At 35.2% G+C, this 21,237-nt stretch overlaps 1 protein-coding gene across 1 annotated transcript in view; it reads left to right on the forward strand.

Annotated features, from left to right (window-relative positions):
* Window positions 1–21,237, forward strand: part of ADGRB3 (adhesion G protein-coupled receptor B3) — a 464,328-nt gene that overhangs the window by 178,249 nt on the left and 264,842 nt on the right. Inside the window, exons 2-6 of the mRNA XM_072857823.1 lie at window positions 591–701; window positions 5,863–6,024; window positions 13,454–13,618; window positions 17,189–17,353; window positions 18,249–18,413. Coding sequence (XP_072713924.1) covers window positions 591–701; window positions 5,863–6,024; window positions 13,454–13,618; window positions 17,189–17,353; window positions 18,249–18,413 — 768 coding nt within the window. The remainder of the gene's footprint in view (window positions 1–590; window positions 702–5,862; window positions 6,025–13,453; window positions 13,619–17,188; window positions 17,354–18,248; window positions 18,414–21,237) is intronic.

The following is a 21,237-nucleotide window of genomic DNA, read 5'->3' on the forward strand; positions in this document are numbered from 1 at the left end:
CCGATAGTCTTTATAACTGAGAGGTTTCAGAAAGGAAACAGTTCACAAGCACTTATTCTGCTGGATTCAGCCTAAAAATTAACCAGTTCGTTGGCTAAATTATTATTTCGCATCGCCACCATTCCCAAAGATGACTCGTTGCCTCTGTTGAAGGCTTCGTCAGCCTGAAAGACGAGTGCAGAAATAGAAGTCCTCTGGAGGAGCAGCAGGCTCTGCCATAGAACAGCAATGTCTAACGCTGTCACAATCATTTTCTGGTGTGGTTTGCACTGATTCAAAATATAGGAATAAAATGTCTGCATTTGAATAATTGTTTTGTCCCATGTCATGCAGCTGATTTATAGTATGTGTCACTACACTGAATGTTGGTTCATACAATAAAATCATGTTTGACAATCTGCAGACACAAATTTAAGTATTTATTAAAAGCTGAGTGTAGCAAAGTTAAGTTGATGTTAACTGCCATGATCACTTGCCTGACTCTTGCCAGCAACTTCCAGGTATGTTCAGGAACATATTGCATGAGACAGTATGTGACTTTTGAGAAATGTCTACACACAAGCTTTCATAAACCTTTATTCTGTCTTTAGAATTTGGAATGATGGGAGATCATACAATTAAAAGTCAGCGACCTCGATCTGTTCATGAGAAAAGGGTCCCTCAGGAACAAGCTGATGCTGCTAAATTTATGGCACAAACTGGTAATACATCAGTTACATTTTTCTATTTACTGTTGTTAATTTTAGCAAAACCACTGCATGTTTCCATAATCTTTTGCTGCATATTTGTCAGTTTTCTAAGCTGATACTTTTTTTGAATCATTTTTTTTTTTTTTCACCAGTTAAAGTCCATAAATAAAGTAGCTGAGAATTAGGTAGATCATACAAAAACATGCACTGTGAATGTGGATACTGAATCATTTAGTGTAAGCATGAATTTCTTTAGCAATAAAGGCAGTCTCACACATACAAGACACAGGACAGCTTACTGTGACATATCAACATTTTTCAAAGAAGATGTTAAGAACATGCTTCAGAATTTCTTTATAAATAGACTGAGGTCTAATCCCAGCTTTAGGCGTTTATCAAATTAATTAATTACTAGGGTGACTTTAATGTGCATACATTCAGCATTTACTATCTTTGGCCAAGCACAATGCTCTATTCTCTAGTTTCCAGATTCATAATTGCTAAATGAAATTGGCTGTAAGTAGTTTTTAATTGGATGTGAAAATTATCTAACAGTTTTTCATCTAAAACATATTTTCTAATTTTGTTTAGCAACTGCATCTTCTTTAGATAAAGATACCAAAATGATATTACAAACCTAGAGCTGAAGTAATTAAAAAAAGAAAAAAAGCCTGTTTACCAACAGTTACCACAGCTGCCTTTGAGGTCAATGATAAATTTTCAGTGGTGAGTTGAATTAAGCTCTCATACAGCCAAACTACTGCCCATTTTGACATTGGTAATGATCTGTGTATCCGTTGGTAAAATCTAACTCTTTAATGGTTCCCTACACACTCCATTCCAGTAAGTTAGGGTGTTGAAAATCTTGTGCCCCATAATTATTGTATGGATTTGAAACAACTTACTCTGTATTCCATAGTTACTAACCTAGAAAATATGCCTGCATCAGTCATACATAATGCTTCCAGTTTTATATCACTGTAGTAAAAGAGCTATAATTGCTTCTAGTTATGTTGCATGTTGACTTCCTTAGTAGAAGGGTGCTTTACTTAACAGATTTGCAGAAATCAATATATTAAGTAATCTAAATACATCTATAGCCAAATGAGTGTAGATCTGCTTGGTAAAGAATTTAGAAGGGGAAAAAGTCTGTTTTCCTCCTATTAATCTATAAGACTACTTTTATGGCTAACTCCCAGTTGATACTACTGTAAGCAAATGTAGTGGAAGAAGGGAGCCTAGAACCCTCTTGGTCTCCATGCAGTTTTTGTTTAGGCAAGCAGAACTTATTACTTACATACCTAGCTCAGACTTATAATGTTATTTGCTTACTACATAGAATAACACCTTTGCTTTTACGCTGCTTCTTGAATTCATACAATTACTCCAAAATATAAGTAAGATGATCTGTTTTATTTCCTCATATAAATCCCTAAAACTTTCATATTATGAGGTAAAACTTGTATTTGATAATTTCTAGTCATGCATTGCAGTGCATCTATTACGGGTGTTAGAGAACTGCATTATAAATGCAGCACTTATACCATCACCTTCTGATAGATTGTGTGTGTGGAGTGGGAGATGAACGTTCAAAATTATACAGGCTTGGTTTTCAAGGTCCTGTTCTGAAAGCATGTGAGATGTATCAGCAGAGCATATAAATTTACATGCCCAACTTTGAGGAAATCTATATTTTACATACTGTAGGTTAACACATTTTAAGTAATACTGTGCTCTTTTTGGACATACTTACTAATTTTCATCTCTTCTTCATTCTGATTTTCTTTTGTAGTAATCATTGCATAATTTCTTCACCTCTAATGCATTCATTTTCTTGTGATATAATTAATGTGATATCTTCTTAAACTGATCATAAGGTTTTTTCTAACATATCTATCTCATTAATTTACCCATATATTAAGTCTAATAGCCTTTAAAGTAAATGGATACTGAGTTTATGAGGTTTCTTATATTTTAAGCCTGTTTAATATTTTATTTTGTGTAATAATAAAACAGATGCAAAAGTGCAACAAAATGTTTGTATGGTTTAAAAAGGCAAAGAGACAGGAATAGAGAATTGTCCTGGAAAAAATTTATGAAAAGCATTTAATACTGTTAGAGTATACTCTACTGTTAGAGTAGTGGACTTAATCCACCTAATTTTATTTGGAATGGAAGAGTTTTAAAATGTGGTATTATAATATGCATTTTCCTGTTTGTAGTGATATGAGGCAGTAAAACATTTTATTTAAAAAAAAATACTGTTGAATAATTTATTTTCCTATATTTGTAATTTTATGTGTTTGGACTGATCCTTCCCTTAGGTGTTATGGGATTTAGAGAGTATAATACAGGTAAGTGTTACACAGATCAATGAGGCCTTCCATACAGTAAGTTATGTTTCCTCTTACATGTTGAGCAGCAAGGGAGAATGAGGGCGTGGTAGCTTGCCAATAGTTAATTTCAGATTTTAGTTTTAATACAATCAACATAAAAATCTAAGAGTTCTCAAGTAACTGAAAACTAGAGGGAAAATAAAAAGTAGCCCTTTTGAAATTTTCATTTCAGAAAAGAAAAAAATGGAAAAGAGATAAAGAAAACAATGGAAGATGTATTTGCAGATTCTGTAGGCAATCTAAGTTTATTCTAGAAAATAAAGAAGTCTGTATTTGCTTATATTAAAACTGGTTAACTATGGTATGATATGTCTGCAAAGATGTTTCCTTCTTTAAAATATTTTAAAATAAGTAATAATCATACTGACAGCAGTACAAAATACTCTGAAAAGTTTAAAATTACCAAAAAATCATAATGCATTGTGCAAAAGAAGTGGAATAGCTGATGAGATAAATTTGTTCTTTATTTTCCCTGTTTTCACTGTTTTTGCACATCTTGTTAGTGTGGAGGATCTTGCTCCAGCAAATATTTAAGCCTTTATGTACATTGAAGTATACTGCTAGATTCTGCCTTTTGTGAATGGACAGTACATATATACTCAGGCCTTTTAATAATTAATATTAACTTCAAAATTCACTTAATACAATCACACTTCTTAGTATCATGTTGCTGCTATTTTTCATCATATTCCAAGGCTTAAGAGCAACTTTTTATCACTTTAAGATTTCCAACATTTTAAATTTTTAATACTTCATTTCTACATGTTAGCTACACACTGTTGCCATGTCTGTGTTGGATAATGGATAATTTACACTGAGTATATATGACTGTTTTACATAATGAGGACATCTTGAGAAACATAGCTCTGACTTTTTCTGCTGTTTGACCTTTCATCTAAACCATTTCAACAAAGGCGAAGTCAAGCTTCAAACATGTACGAAAAGACAAAAAATATTAGACTAGAAACCCACAGTAATAGAAGTATTTTTACCATGTACATAGAGTTTATAGTGCATTGTATAATTCCTACTGTCTACCTATATATTAGCTATGCTTATCATATTATATCCTTTAACCTGAATCCAAGCCATATAGCGACCTAATCGAAATGCTAAATTCATATCAGAAAAATTATTAAAACAATAATCAGTGATTAAATTTCTCATTTTTTCACATAACAAAAAAAAGAAAATTACTACAAAAATCACTTTGGTGAGCTTTTGTATGTGAAAAATCTCATCATTTTGTCCTTGTCCATAGAAGATGTTAGAATTGTATATAATTGTATGAAAAGCAGAGGGATTTGTGTGCTAATTATAAATAATTTTGTCTTGTTACTGAATAAAAAGCACATTTTTTTAAAAAAAACATTGAATAGCCTTAGAATTGCTTCTTAGAGGACTAGCAGAGACAAGCATTTTGCAAAGCTTTCATGCTTGGCCTCTGGAAACAAAAAAAAAGAGCTTGGATAGATGTTTGCTACAAAGGCACAGTTTCAAGAAATAGTATATCATTTACTGCATTCTTGGAAGATAGCACCAGAGTCTTCCTGGTTAGCAGGCATTCCCTTGACTGCGACCAATATCAAAACTTTTGGAAGACTAGAGGTATATTGAGATAACTGAAATTTTAAGCAAGCTATTCAAGACTGAAAGTTGTATCATGCCTCTGATTGTAAGGCAGAAAATCCCATTTGTTTCAAAAAGGACTTAGGTTTAAAAATCAAGGGTGTAATAGAGGTTTCAGCATGCCATCCTATACCGATTTTTAAAGGAAGAAGGTGAACATGAATCCACAATTATTTACTTAAATTGTTCAGTGATGTATATTCACGTTATTTTTGCATTTCCTTTCTGAGAATACTCAAGGGATCCAGTTTTCTGAACATGAACGCCTTTGGGAAAGGAATTCCAGAATTGTGTGTATGGCTGTTCATGGAAACTAAATTTAAGCATTCTTTCCTGAACATCCATGCAAGAAGACTTTATGCATTACTTGCTTTCAAAAATTAGAAATAATATAATGTACTATCTCTGAACAATAAAGAAATACACTATTCAAATGTACAGTATTAATAAATCACATCTGATAATTTTGAACATAGTGGTACTTACTATACACAGTAAGGAGGTCTAGGGCATCCAAGAGTTTAGCACACCTGTCAAAAGCAAGGAGCAGATCTGTGCAATAAATGATCAAATCAAAGTTCCCATCCCACCCTTCAGGTTAAAATTTGGTAAGCAAAGTGCTTCTCTTTGCCAGGGAACTTCTCTCAAATACTAGATGACTCTCCTCCATTCAAGATCAGAAATGAGGTGGTTGGTTTGTTGGTTTTTTTTTTAATCAAAATTCCCTTACCTGCAGAGTTCTTTAAATTATTACCTAGCCTTTACTCTAGAGTGATAAGTATAAATATAAAAGATAAATCCTTTGCTATTATATAAAAATAGTTGTCTATGTTCTTTTAGCATCCTGAGGGCAGTGTTGTTTCTAAAATGTTGAAGGACAGTAGTTCTCATAAAGTTGTAAATGATGCTAAGCGATCAAAGTGTTTTCCTCTGACAGGCGTTATGTGACTGCAGCATTGTAGGTGTCTTTATTTTCTATTCATTGCACATTTTCACAGCTGCTTTACTCCATGAACTTTTAAATATTTATTTTGGTGCAGTACTTTTTTCTTTGATTTATAAGAGCAGACGATAATGAGCTTCAGCAAAAAAAAAGTCTTATTAATACTTATGTCTATATTCATGTTTGTTTGTTGTCTTGAATACAGGTGAATCTGGTGTTGAAGAGTGGGCCCAGTGGAGTACGTGTTCAGTTACTTGTGGTCAAGGGTCGCAGGTGCGAACCAGAACTTGTGTATCACCTTACGGGACACACTGCAGCGGCCCTTTAAGAGAATCAAGGGTTTGCAATAACACTGCCCTCTGTCCAGGTAGTGTTAGCAGCCAATAAATAAAATTGTGGATGTTTTTGAACTGTATTATGATAAGAATTTGAAACTATATCTTTTTATTACTATTATTATTTTTAACATGAATTTCATAAGGGCATTTCAATTAGAGCAGAGAAGTGTAATTCTATTCAGCTGTGAAATTTTGTCATGTAGATTGTTATTTTTACTTTCAGAACAGTCAAGATATGGAACAAGAGTCCCTTTTTCCTGACAGTTTCAGATTTTTTTAAAAAGTCTATATTTTCTAATTTTCACTCAGAAAAGAGAAGGTATAGCACGGGTACAAAATACAAACTAGGGAAGAAATCCAGATCATCAATAAATTAAGAAGCAGAGACTGATTAACAGGGTGGGTTAAGTTAACATATATTACTTGACACTGCAATTGTTTCGCTATTTAGAGTACTGTCTTCTAGGCAATGGGCCAGACAATGTTCTCTGTAATGTAATGTCTTCATGGACTTTCCTTTACATTGTTCTGGCAAGAAAGGGCAACAGCTACCCATCAAAGGAAGAAAGATCAGACAAAAAGTAACTCTCTTACATCTGACACATGGTAAAGGTCATCAGTATCTTGCATCACAGTTTTCCTACTCCTTTTGTTTCAGAGATCTGGACATAGTTGGAGTTCAGCTGTAGTTATACACTAAGGAGAAGAGACAGGCATGTTCAAGTTAGCTGCTGAAAGGGCACATCTTGTTTCTTTAGACTCTACCTGTGGATCTGATTAATCTGGGATGGGAAGCAAACAGGAAGGCATATGCCCTGTGACTACATTCATTTTCCTCTGCTGTGTCTGAAATGGAGAAAATTATATGCATGCCTTCAGATGCACAGATTCCTCAGCTCTTTGTAACATTTGATCCCAAGAGAGTGGTGAGCCATCTTCAGCTTCTGGGGAAGCTCACTCCACTTTTGAAGTAAACTAGACTGTCATACACAGAGAAACCCCTGGACTTTATCTCAAGATAAAGACTCTCATGTTGTTACTGTGTGTTGAAAAATATCCAACGGGAAGTGCATAGGTGATCCCAGCAGAATTTGTGTATCAGCATTATAAGCATTTAGGGAACCTATGTAATGGAAAGCAACTTAAAAGACTGTAACTAGATAAACCATCACTGTAATAAGAACAGCTGTCAGCACCTAATGCTTTACTACTGTGCTTTAGATAAGCAATTCACATGAGATTTTCTAATATTTCAGGGCAGAAACCCCCAGACAGGGCTGAATTTGATCACTTTAAGTGTTTCCATACAAAAATGGCAGCTATTTCTAAAAAGGTTAGGCTAGCTTACATTCTGCCAGAGGTGGGATACATTGCAAAAGAACTCTCAACTTGAAAGTATAAAAATAAGAAGTGAAAAAAGAGAACTGTAAAAGAAAAGAACAAATGTTCCAAACAATCAAAGATAGATTGCTTTGAAACTGCATGAAGTATGAACATGAAAACACACAGTCCAGCACTCACAATGAGATGCAGTTCTGCCTGCTTTCTTGCTCATTTTGTATTACCTAAGAAGAGGCAAGTCATGTAATTTTACAGAATTTTATCTTCATTCTCTCCAGTAAGGAATGACGACTTTTCATATCAAAACAAAAAAAATCCATGTAATGCAAAAGCCAAGGTAATTAATTTGCTGTCAAAGTAAACTGGAAAAAAGCTAATTCTTAAAAATCACATTGTCTAGCAAACTTCTAAACAATGCTCACACAAAAGTCTGCTCCATATTTCTCAGGTCACAAAGGAGCTCTTTCCTTACACATCAACTCCCACTTCAGAGTATGGCTTTTATTTCCAAACACCCAGTATGAGCAATGGCTACCAATTCTCACTGGCTAACAGTGATATTGCCAAGGTATTTTCCTTTTCAGATCACCACAGCTGATTCTGATAATCTTTATGTATCTCGAGTTACCTTTCCTAAATAATTAGTCTTCTGGGCTTAATCCTGAATGTTGTTTCACATAATTACAATAACCTTATTAATTTATGTTGGTCTCTGTCTGGCTACAGGGTCACTACTGTGTGGCAGTGTGCAAGATTAGCAATTTAGAAATGTGCATTTCCTAGTCACAGCTCCATTAATTTTTCAAACCTCCCTTTAATTATTAGCCTAAATATCCTCTGTCCTCATTATACTACGTATCTTGACTCAGTGAGTGCATAGTTCAGGATTATCTCTGGTCCATGCATAACAAAGTGCATAGTTTCTACACTAGTGTAATTAAAACACAAGTTTGACAAAATAATCCGAACATATGCATACGTAGCTGGGATTTGGCCTGTGTACCCAGACCTGTACCACTCATTTCGTACAGCTTTTGGACTCTGTTAACACAAGTTTTTACAACTTAGAGTTTAAACTAGAAGCAATAAACATACAAAAATAACAGTGGTCTCTCCTTGTGACCTACAAATACAAAATCTACAAAATCTACTGGGACATATTAATTATATGTTTGCATGATTAGTAAGAGGGGGGGAGTATTTTGAGAGCTGGAATAATGTTTTCTAACCAAAAAGTTGCCCTTTCAAAATAAAAAAGGATGCAGAATGGCCTACTGGACTATACTTCAAGCATCTATCCACAAGCTTCAAGAGAACCTGTTAAACTTGAAAACACTAATGCAAGGTTTCCAGAGTATTTTCATCTATTGCCTTCGTACACTCCCTTTAGTGTCCAAGATACTTACCGGGATGTTAGGGAATACATCTGTCTCTGATCTCACTGTCCTGGAAAATTTTGAGAATGGGATTCACCAGCTTCATCATTATATCTACATCATCTATATCTATATCTATATCTATATCTATATCTATATCTATAGCTATATATATAAGTAGCGAAATAAAACCTTAAATTTCAAAATAGTACTCCTGATAATTCAAGTAAAATCATGAAGGAACCATTATTTACCTAATTTTTGGTTTATTCATATTTGTTCCGGACCAATACTATTTCAGGGGCAGGAGTCCATTAGGTAATTCAGTCTGGCTTGGAATCAAGAGCCTTCTAGAAAAGTGCAGCATAGCAGGCAACAAAACATAGCTCAGGTAACCAGTGTTGTTACTGGTTCTTTTGTGAGCAAGGACATCTCAGGATCCAGCACTGCAGTGCCACTGATTCATTTTAGCTTAGTGGATCATTTCTAACACAGCTAAACCTTCAAGGAGAAAGAACATGGAATTTCCATGCCTGTAGATCATCTCAATTAGTTTCTATTTCTCCTTCTGCATTGCCTTCAACAACTTTTACCACAAAATTGAGCTGAAGCTCAGCATTTTCAGGCTTATGGGTCAAGCAAGACATGGCAGGCGCAGGAATACACCAAACCATTTCAAACATTTGTATGCTCAAAAGCTATATTTTGGCTGGTGTGATATGCTAAGACTGCTTTACTTATCTTCCTTTTTTTCTCGGGGCTCAAGTCAACGATGTTTAGCCATACTGCTGAAACGTTGCACATTTTGATATATTCCATGCCTGCATGGTACACTAACAAAATAATTGCAGAGAAATTATCCTTATCCCTTTTAAAATCCTGTACCTTTATTGTTAGTAATCTATGGTCTGGGAGTTCAGGCCTTCACTTGAGAGGAAGAAAATAAAAGTAAGGAAAACTTGGGTTTACAATTAGAAAGAGACACGGCAGGAGTAGCTGTATGGCTTAAACGTGAAGGCTAGAGAGCAGGTGTCAGAATGTTTGCTGAGTTTACATATTACAAATTTAAGAAAGATTTTTGACTGGACAATTTAAGCTATACTAAAGGAAACTATACCACTTAAGTGAGTTTAAATTTGTCATACAAACCCTCTAATTTAATTTTAAAAATTCCTTTAATGTAGCATCTGCTTAGATGCAGTTATTCAGCCATATTCAACTATGATACCACTTACAATGAAACATCAATGGCCATAATAGCTTTCCAATATCTGTTCAGTTTAAAGCTGAACAAATCAAAAGCATTTAAACCCCAATAAAAATCTCCCAAAATATGCTTGTAGGATGAAGGCCAGCATGGCCTCACGCCTCCTCCCACTTCACAGCAGTTGCGTATTGTGAACACTGTGGGTGTTCACTTCAACATGATTAGGTTCACAGAGTGGCAGAGAGAAGGGAAAGATGCTCCGCAGTAATCCAAACTCGTTGTGTTAGCAATGTTTTTGACAGATAAGTTGGCAATAATCGGAATATTTTTATCCCAAATAATGAATCTTGCATCTGAAACTGCGTTATAGAAAACAGTAACTCCTCTGTGGGCCAGCTCTCCATCTGGTGTAATTTGGCATAGCTCATCTGGCTATAATTCATGAGATGTTGTAGGGGTTTTTGTATTTAGAAAATGGTGTTAAAGAAAGAAAATGTAAATGAAATATCAGAAAAAAATATTCAAAGGTAAGAAATTTTAAATTAAGATGTTCTTTTAAAGCTGATCTGCATAATACTGGACACTTCTGTGATGCATTGAACAGGTTAATTGTCCTTGATATTTGTTTGCTGACATTGGTTGTTTTCTTCATGATATGCCTTTTCCATCCTTGACTTTATTAGTTATCTATTAGTTTCAGTTATACAAGTCTACTTGTATAACTATGCTTGTATAACTATACAGTTATACAAGAAGGTACTGTGAAATTTTTACTTAATGAGCTAAAATTTGTCACAGAAGATGATCTGGGACACAGCTTACTTTAAACCACAAACAGATAGAGGTTACTGTAAGTATGAGTCCACCCAAAGTGAAACATTTTGTTGGGCTTATGTTCAGATCCAAAATCACAAAATAATTATTCTGTGTTGCTGCTAACATGCAGTCACTATTGCCAGAAGAAATATACAACCTTTTGGCTCAAGACAGGATCTTTAAAGAGCCCCTCAACACACATTTTTGTCATTTTTAAATAAGACAACTAACTTATAATATTTTGACAGCATCATATCAAAACTCCAAATTAAACATTAGACTAAAACTCATATGTACCCTGAAAAACCTCAGCCTGTGTCTACGTAGTGTCTAGAGCTTTCTAATTTATTATTTTTTACAGAATAATCTTTTTCTAGTTTGGATTAATTTTGATTTGCTATGTCTTGTACTTTTTTAAGTTCTTGTAGTTGCACCTGAACATCTTGATCAACCATTGTGGAATCATGAGATGAAATTATATCATTGGTATTACTGACTGCTGTTTGGAATCTGATCTGACAAACTGGTTTCTCATTCATTTTCCTCATATGATAAAAAATTCGGAGTCTTTGAGATACATCTGGATTCAGAATTTAATACATTGCCAATGAGAAAAAAGTCTTCAGATCATATGGCTGGATCAAAGTAGCTGTCTAAGTATAGTACCTGTTGAGAAAAGATGAAATGTGAGGGATTATATGCAGATATAGTTATTAATTTATTAGTTTTAGAAGAGTTAGGTTTCCTGGTTTTGACCAAAATGTCACAGTTAATCAAGGTTTCTAAAATAACTAGACTAAAATCTGTCACTTTAACATTAATTTTGAATGTTCCTGAGGTTTGGTTTTTTTTTTTGCTAATATAATGCAGATTGATGTGATATTTAGAATAAGATAATTTTAATAAAGCTAGCCATGTAGGATGTGGAATAATTATTGTGCTTTTTGACCACTTGTATGTGACCAACTAAAAACCTTTCATCAATGGGGCAGTTATCTAGTGGGTTAAAATCTTCCCTGAATGAAGCTTGGCATTTTATGTCAGGTACAATTTCTCAGAAGTTAGCTAACAAACTTTTTACCTCAACGTAGCATCTGAAGTGACAATTTTCCTTACTTTTAATTAAATGCAATAGCACTTACCTACACGCAGAATTCTCCTTGATCTTATTGATGATTTTGTGATAATATGCCATGGAGCTAAGCCTCTTTCTGCACCGTAGGCAACTGAACTTCACCTCAGGAAATTTTATTCTGATCCCTACAAGAAAAGGGTTTTATTTGTAGAAACTGGGCAGGTGATACATGCCTTCAGGGCAAAGGAAGCCTATACATGAGAAGTTGTTTCACAGTGATGAAAAAAAGAGAGGACAAAACAGAAAACCTAATTCTTCTGTAATGTTGTGAACCATTACCAATGATACACTGAGATGATGTACACTATTTCCCCTCCAGACACCCTTCAAACAGATAGAGTTGCAGAAACACACAGAGTTGTATGATACTGAGTGCGATGCTCAGTCTGGGTACTAAGTCTCTGGATTTTTCTTAAATGCCTAGCATTACTACAGTTCTCATTCCCACATTCCTGTTCTCATACAGCCTAATTTAAACCTGTGCAACTGTTTTTATTTAAGCAGAAGAAAAATAACTAAAGTTTGTTTTGCAGTATTTTTCAATTTATAAGGAACTGTTTTACCAATGCATGTATGGAATTGTCTTACCAGTACATGGTTAATTATGATGATTCATAATTACGATGATTCTAATAATTCATGGTTAATACATGAATATTAGAGAGCTTTCTGAAAATTTAACTCCAATTGTTTCTGAAAAGGGAATGCATATAGTATAGAAGTTAATATGGATATTGTACATTAGTTTCTTCTACAGAGGAAAAAAATTAACGTAAAGATGCATCTTCTATGATTCTTTATATTAATTTTATGACATACATGAATATAAAAATATTGGTATGTGTTTGTAATTTATTGTGTACTCTGAAGGTGTTTGAAGTATGCTGAGTGAACTTTTTTTAAGATAGAGTGATGCATGTATTACCGTATATGTTAAATCAATGAATATGTTCACGTAAGGAAATAGCAAGAATCTCTTTTACTTATGTGGTCTTGGAATTTTTGAGGAAGAAAATCAAGCACGTGTGCTGCCATGTTTCCACCAGAATTTAAACAAGTGAAACAATTGTAAGATAACAGCCCCGATTTATGATGGTGACACAGTAAGAAATTATTGCATTTATTCCTATATTTTCAAAAGAAAGCTTAATTTTGATTGCTTCAAGTTTTCAGAGTTGTCTTGAGACATAAAGTATATGCCTGATTTTCACAAAGACTAGTCTCCTGAAAATCAGGGCTATTAAAAATATCTCAAGTCAGGCACCAAAGATAAACTAACTTTTGAAAAGGGAAGCCATCTTTCTTAAAAGAATGAAAGAAAAGAAAATGTGGTAGCAAGATTAGTTTACAGATCAGAGAAAATGGTTCACAGTTACATATATTTTAGAGAAAATATACTTTTAAAATTGAAATTAACTAAATTTTGTAAAGGATTTATTTTCCAATGCTAAAGATTACCTACGTTCTGATTTCCTTGAAGTTGGCAAAATAATTCCCGTTTAAAACATTGATCTTGTTTATTTTGAAATCCTTCTGTTACTTGTGTGTCTGTTTCTGGTTAAAATCTGTTTGGTTTGTTGCAGTACATGGCGTTTGGGAGGAATGGTCACCTTGGAGTTTGTGTTCATTCACATGTGGTCGAGGCCAAAGAACTAGGACAAGGTCATGTATACCTCCCCAGTATGGGGGAAGATCATGTGATGGACCTGAAACACAACATAAACCTTGCAATATTGCACTCTGCCCTGGTGAGCTCATATAGCAACTCTCTGCTTTGTTACAGTGCATTCGATGTGGGTTGTTCATGATTTCTTTTATTGCCCTTTGCACGCAGAAAAAAGAATGTTTTTCTTTTTGTTTTCTACTCACAAGAAAGTGAGTAGGTGGGGTAATATTGTTCATAATTCTGACAGTAGTGATTGAAGGATATAATCAGGATGGTAACTCTGTTCGAGATACTACACGGGCAGACAATTCTTAGTTTCTTCAAGATACTCTCTCTGTAAGGCACGGTATGTTGTGTAGGAAATCTTGATTCACGATGGGTCTTGGAGAACCAAAACGCAAACAACTTTCTGAGTGTGGCTTAAAGGGAGACATTCAGAGGTCACACAGTTTGTGTCCACCATACCTGTTTGAATTATGTTTGCTTAGAGGTTCACTGTAATTATTTATTCATCATACGACAAACATATTTGGGGAAACGTAAAATTTAAATTGTTATTTATTCCAAATGGATATTATTTACATGTGTGCAGAGAGAAAGGCTGACACAAGCTAGGGCATTATTTGAATCCCAGTTAAGCCCTTATAGTAAGAATTTTAAGTGCCTCGTTTCTGGGAGTTAGTTGGTAAACCACTTTCAAAAAACTATCCCTAACCAAGTAAACAATGTGTGGGCTTCATGTTAAACCTTCCACCCACTGAAATTGAAACTAACTAAAAAAATAATGTATTCTTTCAAAATTTATTTTAAATTTTTTCCATAGGTTATGATTAATTTTGACCAAAATGTTCAATACATGTATATATTTATATGTATGTCTATAAGTATACACATATATATATGAGTGTATATATATATATATGTATATAATACCTAAGTATTACAATGAGTTCAATAACCATAAATTATTATTGAAGATTACATATATATAATATAAAAAGGTGTCAGGTAGCTGTAATCTGAGAAATTTCTTTCATGAATTCTGTCTCACAGTGGAGGGTTGCCCTTGCAGTTGGCTTGTTGAATATCCACAGTTCACAACACTGCTGCAAATAGATTCTCCATGACTGGAGCTCTTCCTGAAAAGGGTTGATGGACATTTCATTAGCAAATGGTTGTTCGATCATTTGAAAACAGAGATGAAGGAAAAAATGAAACTTAGTGCCTCACAGAATTAAAACTAAATTTCTTAGATTTTTATAAAACCTGAACTTTGCTTTTCTTCTGGTCAGCAAAGCATACTCCAACTTTAGGACAAAATTTGTATAAAAGTTTTAGTCTTGAATGCAGCTGCAAAAATTTTGAATTAATCCAGTTTTTGGCCAAGTTAGCAGCTGTGCAATTTTACATGTGCCTACACAAAAGTAATTAACATGATATATGAGCATGAAGCAGAGTTGACAAGAAGAGAAATGCCAAATAGAAATAGCAGAGAAGAAATTAATACATTCAGTTCACTTCAGTATTGCAAAGAAACACAAAAGATATTACACCTAATCTGTCAAAATAAGCAGTTATTTGAGAATTCTGGATTTTGAACAGTCATTTGTACCTAAATGACTTTCACCAGAGGAAGTTATATACTGGTTGCATTTAAAAGTAACAGTTTAAATCTTTGCTGAATGTTAAGATTTGCTGTAATTTGAATGTTCGATTTTATAAGGAAAACTTCGTGTTGAATTCTTTAGTCTTTTAATGATATTTCTGATACAGAAAACTCACACACTATTTGCTCCTGAAGATAAAGAAGGGAGATGTATGAAATATATATGAGAAGCCATGGAATGAGTTTTCTCCAAAGACACTATAATAATTGATTCAATCTTTCCTACCCTAAATAATGCTATATAGCAATGAATAAAACTGAAGAGGGTGCATTGAAATGTAATTTCCATAATGTTTTCCTCTTCACATAAAGCTTTTATGATTAATGAGTGCAACTAGCTTCCATGTTTGGAAAGATTTCCATTTTCTGCTGAATAAATAATCGGTGCGCAGCTTCATAGCTTGAGAAGCATCTGCATTGAGAAGTGGTTCATGACCAGGCATTACATAGAATATTTAATATAGAACTTTAGGAAGAAGCCTCAAAAACTCTCTTCCTTTAATTTACTGGTTGCTGAGATACGGGCATTAGAGATACGGATAGTATTTTTGAACTGTTAGAAATGTTCTGTGGTTACTGTCAGACAATAGTAAAATAGTTCACCTCCATATTTCATTGAACAGTGGTGCACCCATACACACACAGTACGTTAAATCACTAACTTGAAGATTCTGCTTCGTATTTTAATTATTAACACCATCATCTTAGGAAGCTGCTATTCCAATCCTTCTTTAGAAGAATCCTGAAATCAGGGGTTGGCAAGCGCGCCAAGTGAAGTTACTAATTTTCAGCGGTGGTGCTTTTATGGCAATAGTAGTTATAAAACCAGGTTTTCAAGGGCGAGTATTAATCAAAATTGTATTACAACTTACGTTTTGAGATTATATTGGGAAACTGCAGGTGCAATGAGGAACTGATGATTGCTGAAGTCTGTATGAATGCAGGATTCCGAATTAGCACAATCAGTAATAACACATTTCATAATGCTTACCCATTTTCAAAAATACTGTATACTCCTATTATCTATTGTAGACCATATAATTTTTAACTTGTATGGGAACTTAATTGGTTTACATTTTTTATTATTTTGGTTTTTAATATTTTAATTTACCTCAAGAAGCTTTCTGATATACAAAATTAAAAATAAGAGTCCTAAACCTTTACTCATGGGAATATGCATCCCAACTTAAATGTATGGGCTAATACAAAATACTAAATACAGAACTGGTCACCATATCTCTATTGTTTAAAAATTCAACTTGACAAATTCAGAAAGAAGTTTATGCAATATTCAAACACAGAAGCAGACCTGAGGAGGAGGGCAGGCCATTTCTGTCCTCCTACATTTTACCTCAAAAGAATGTTGAAGAACTGGGATAATTTACCTTACAGGGAACATGAATGATAAAAGTATATTCAGCATTATAAGTATAGAGAACAGAGACTGTATGTGAGGCAAAGTGGTAACTCCTGTTTTCCTTTTCCTATTCAACTAAAGAAACCTAATTTCACAGTCAGGACCAATAATCTTATAAACTGAGCCATCTAAGTGATTGCCGCAGCTGTAATAAATCACTTCGAAGGGCTCAGGGTTTGCATGATACAAGATTGGCCCCCACTTCTGCCTAGAAAGATAAGAGCAGTCTTTTTAATAAGGCCTTGTTTTTAATAAGGCCTTTCAAACCATATGGCATGCGAGCAAAATCATAATTTATCTTTTGTTATATCAGTGTACATTAGAGGAGATGAAACCTTCTTTACTTGAAGAAAAAGGAAAACAGTTTTAATTTTTTTTAAAGTCACCTATAATGGCGGTTTCTGTATTTGATTGCTGTAAGACGTTAAGCGTCTTCAGGCTAGGCCCAGTCCGAGGGGCTGCATTCAGGCCTAAGTTGAAACCCCCTAACCTAGAAGGAAGCCGCGAGGCCCTGCCCGGCTTAGGTGGTAACTCTGCTGTGTCCATCTCTTTTGTGCCTGCCGTGGCAGTCGACGGACAGTGGCAGGAGTGGAGCTCGTGGAGCCAGTGCTCGGTGACCTGTTCCAATGGCACCCAGCAGCGGAGCCGGCAGTGCACAGCAGCGGCCCACGGCGGCTCCGAGTGCAGAGGGCCCTGGGCCGAGAGCCGGGAGTGCTATAACCCTGAGTGCACCGGTGAGTACCGACTGGCGCGGGCAGCTGCAGCTCCACCTCTCCTGCTCAGGAGAGACCCAGGGGACGGTCTTGCCGGTAGCTCTGAGCCGGGAACTGGGGGTACACCGGCAGGCTTCCGGGCCGCCATAGGCCTCAGCGGGCTGCAAAGGGGCAGAGCAGCCACCTCTAGAGGGAGGCCTGGGGCCTCGCTCCTTTTTATATGATGAGCCACCTGGAGATACAAAGCTCAAGAATACATCCGGAAAGACTGCATGATGGGCTGCATATCAGCTTTTCAGTTTTATCACCATTTAAAGGACATTCCACAGTTTTAGAAAGATACGTTTGAGGCCTAAAAAACTTGATAAAGTGTCTCGTGATCCTAGAAAGTAAACAAGTATGAACTGATTCCCTTTTACACTGAAACTACTTCATGATCCTCCAGCGGTATAAAAGCAGCCTTCCAGGGTTGGTAAATTACATTTATACCTACTTTTAAGCCTCATTTCCACTGTTAGAGCATGTAAAAATCAAGCTCCTAAAATATCGCATGCAAAAATATTTTTTTAGTTTTTTAAAGGGTAGTTATGCACATTGTAAATGTGTATCATTACCATACAACAGCACTATACAAGTATATAGAAAAAATAGACAAAAGGGACAATGTCTGTTTTGCAATGTAAGTGTAAGTTAATGTGCACCAATTTATCTCGAGATGCAAGTCATTTAGACAACAATCCTGTATTTAGGAGCTAAGTAGAGACTTCCCCATCTTTCATGCACCTACATCTACCACTTCTGTGACTGTTATTCATATCTGGGAGGTTTTCTTCTCTTACCCAAGTAAAGAATAACCTATATATCCTCCTTTATGACTGTCATTATGTCGCCACTGTAACTATATTTTTCCAAACAGCAAATGGCCAGTGGAACCAGTGGGGCCACTGGAGTGGCTGTTCCAAATCCTGCGACGGTGGCTGGGAGAGACGGATAAGGATCTGTCAAGGTGCTGCCGTGACTGGGCAACAGTGTGAAGGAACTGGAGAGGAAGTTAGAAGGTGCAGTGAACAGAGGTGTCCCGGTGAGATGCAAATATAATAATTGTTATTATCTACACTATAGTATGGCTTACTTTAATGGTCATCTTTAGGAGAGACAAGATCAATGTCCTTAGAGCAATAGCCATAAAGAGACATATCTAGCCTTGCTTTAGACAAGTCACTGCTGTTTTTCTCAGTAGAGTTGTGTTTATGTAGCTACGTGTAAACTAGCCCTATTGGATATATGAGCAATGCTTCATGTTTTAAATAAATCAAAATACCATAGTATAGAAAGTTATCAGAAAAATATTTCATTGCCTAGGTATGCCTACATTATTTGGAGTGGCGATGATTTGCTACAGAAATTCTCTCTTGTCCTGGTTTAGGCTGGGATAGAGTTAATTTTCTTCCTAGTAACTAATATAGTGGTGTGTTTTGGATTTAATATGAGAATAATGTTGATGGCACGCTGATGTTTTGGCTGTTGCTAAGTGGTGTTTACACTAGTCAAGGACTTTTCAGCTTCCCATGCTCTGCCAAGTACACAAGAAGCTGGGAGGGGGCACAGCCAGGATAGTTGATCCAAACTGGCCAAAGGGCTATTCCATACCATATGACGTCATGCTCAGTATATAAACTGGGGGGAGTTGGCCGGGGGGCATTGGTCAGCGGGTGGTGAGCAGTTGCATCACTTGTTTTTTTTGCTTTTCTCTGGGTTTTGTTCTCCCCCCCCCATTATTTTCCTTTTCATTACAATTTATTGTTGTTGTTGTTGTTGTTGTTGTTGTTGTTATTATTACATTTCAGTTATTAAACTGTTCTTATCTCAGCCCAAGGGTGTTCTTACTTGTACTTTTCTGATTCTCTCCCTGATCGCACCGGGAGGGGGGGAGGGTGAGTCAGCGGCTGTGTGCTGCTTAGTTGCCAACTGGGGTTAAACCATGACATCTCTGAATGCACTGTTTCTCAGAATATCAGGGCTGATTTTGTAAATCATGGAATTCCTTTTATCCAGTATACAAGAGACGTCTTTGTAATACATTTGGGGTAAATTTCAGTGCAGTAAAGATAAGGGGAAAAGTGAACCTTACTGTACTATATAGAATGAATAAATACATGAACAACATTTTATAAAAAGGAAAGTAATGTAAAATGAAAAAGGCACTTCCTTCCTGTTTGAATATAATGCTTAAATACATTTCTTTGCAGCACTTTTTACTTTGCCCTCCCAACAAATTTAAGTCTTTCCCACTGAAAGGGGGGAAAGCTAATAAAAAGGAAAGCTAATAAAAGTGCACTTTTGAGCTTCTTCAAAAGTGATGAGTAAACAAGAACACCTGGTGAATCTGATCATCTTTATCTGTAAAGACACATTGTCCTAAAGTAAAAGAATGCATTGTTGGATAGGTGTAAGATAACAAAATAAGGTGTAAGCAGTGTAGGATGTCTTAGCCATTCACTTGGGAGATTATGTGTTCTGAACTGCAAGCCAGGAAGCAGCAAAAATCAATCTAGCAATCTTTGACTTCTGGACATTTCAATGGCTATGTTCTCTGCTAGTCAGAGAAAGGACTTACATGGCAGGGATGCTTTGGGTCAGGAAATGGGAATTATATCAGATGTCAATTTTATGTTATCAGGCCCACATTTTCATAGGCAGCATGTTTATCCCTTGACAGCTATCAAAGAACAGTTTTCAAGGTGTTTGGAGTACAGTAGAACAATGAATCTCATTGCATTTGAAGAACAACAAAAGGACTATTTGTAGTTATAAAATTTATAATACTATACTGGAGAAGTTAACCAAATTTAACTTACTTCTCAAATTATCTCTTTTTAATTTTAGTAAAACCTTCATTATTTGAAAAGCAGTACAAAACAGTGTTTGTATTGGTTTCCTAAATAATTATAATTTCCACAGTTAATGCAGACTTCCTCTATAAAAGCACAGCACTAAGAGAAGGTTAGTGTGAATCTTCTCAATAAGCAGACATTCAGATCAACCAGCTTCTGCTCATAAAATCATTCTTGAAATAATTTGCATTTGTATATTTAAAAGTAAAACCATGCTGCTGCAGTCCAATTTTCAAAGGTTGCCACCTGCTGTTAATAAAATATTTTACAGATGTATTTACAAGTCAAATACACACAGAGCTTTATTTGCCATTTGGTAAATTTATTTATTTACTTGATTAATTCCAGATTAGAATCAGTCTGCTTATAGAAATCATAACCTAAAGCACCTTTTAACAAGCTATACTTGTGCAGAAGATTATACATGAACAACAGATTTAATTTATCTCTTTCTAGACTGATGTTTACTAAAGCATCTCAGATGTAAATGTAGACAGTGGATAAGTGACCAAAATTTTATAAAATGATATACAGATTTACATTTTATAAACACCAAGCAAAATTGGAAAGTCCTATACAGAGATGATCGTTCAAAGTATAAGCAAATTTCATGATTTGTATACTTTTCTTCCATAGCCCTAAAATACTTCAGAAAAGCTATTTTTGTCTCGGTGGTTTCTTTTTCTGTGTAAGTCATTGAGAAACATGAGAGACTAAAATGTTAATTTTTTCTTATATTAGCATTGCTTTAACATTAGTGTAAGACCAGATCCTCAGCTCTGTAGATCTGCATAACGTATTTGTAAAGTGGATGAAGCTGCACCTGTTTGTATCACCCAAAGGTCTATAGACTTAGAGAAAGTTAAATTATAGCTGACTTTAAACTGTGGAAAAAAAAGGAGAATAAAACCTTTTTCTATTATGCTGGCCACTGTTAATAAGATACTTTGCAAACAGAGCTGTTCACTTGACTGACTGAAAATCTTGACTGGACTTTTTGTAGTTTGAGTT

The sequence above is a fragment of the Ciconia boyciana genome, chromosome 3, assembly GCF_034638445.1.
Source record: "Ciconia boyciana chromosome 3, ASM3463844v1, whole genome shotgun sequence".
Taxonomy (NCBI): Eukaryota; Metazoa; Chordata; class Aves; order Ciconiiformes; family Ciconiidae; genus Ciconia; species Ciconia boyciana.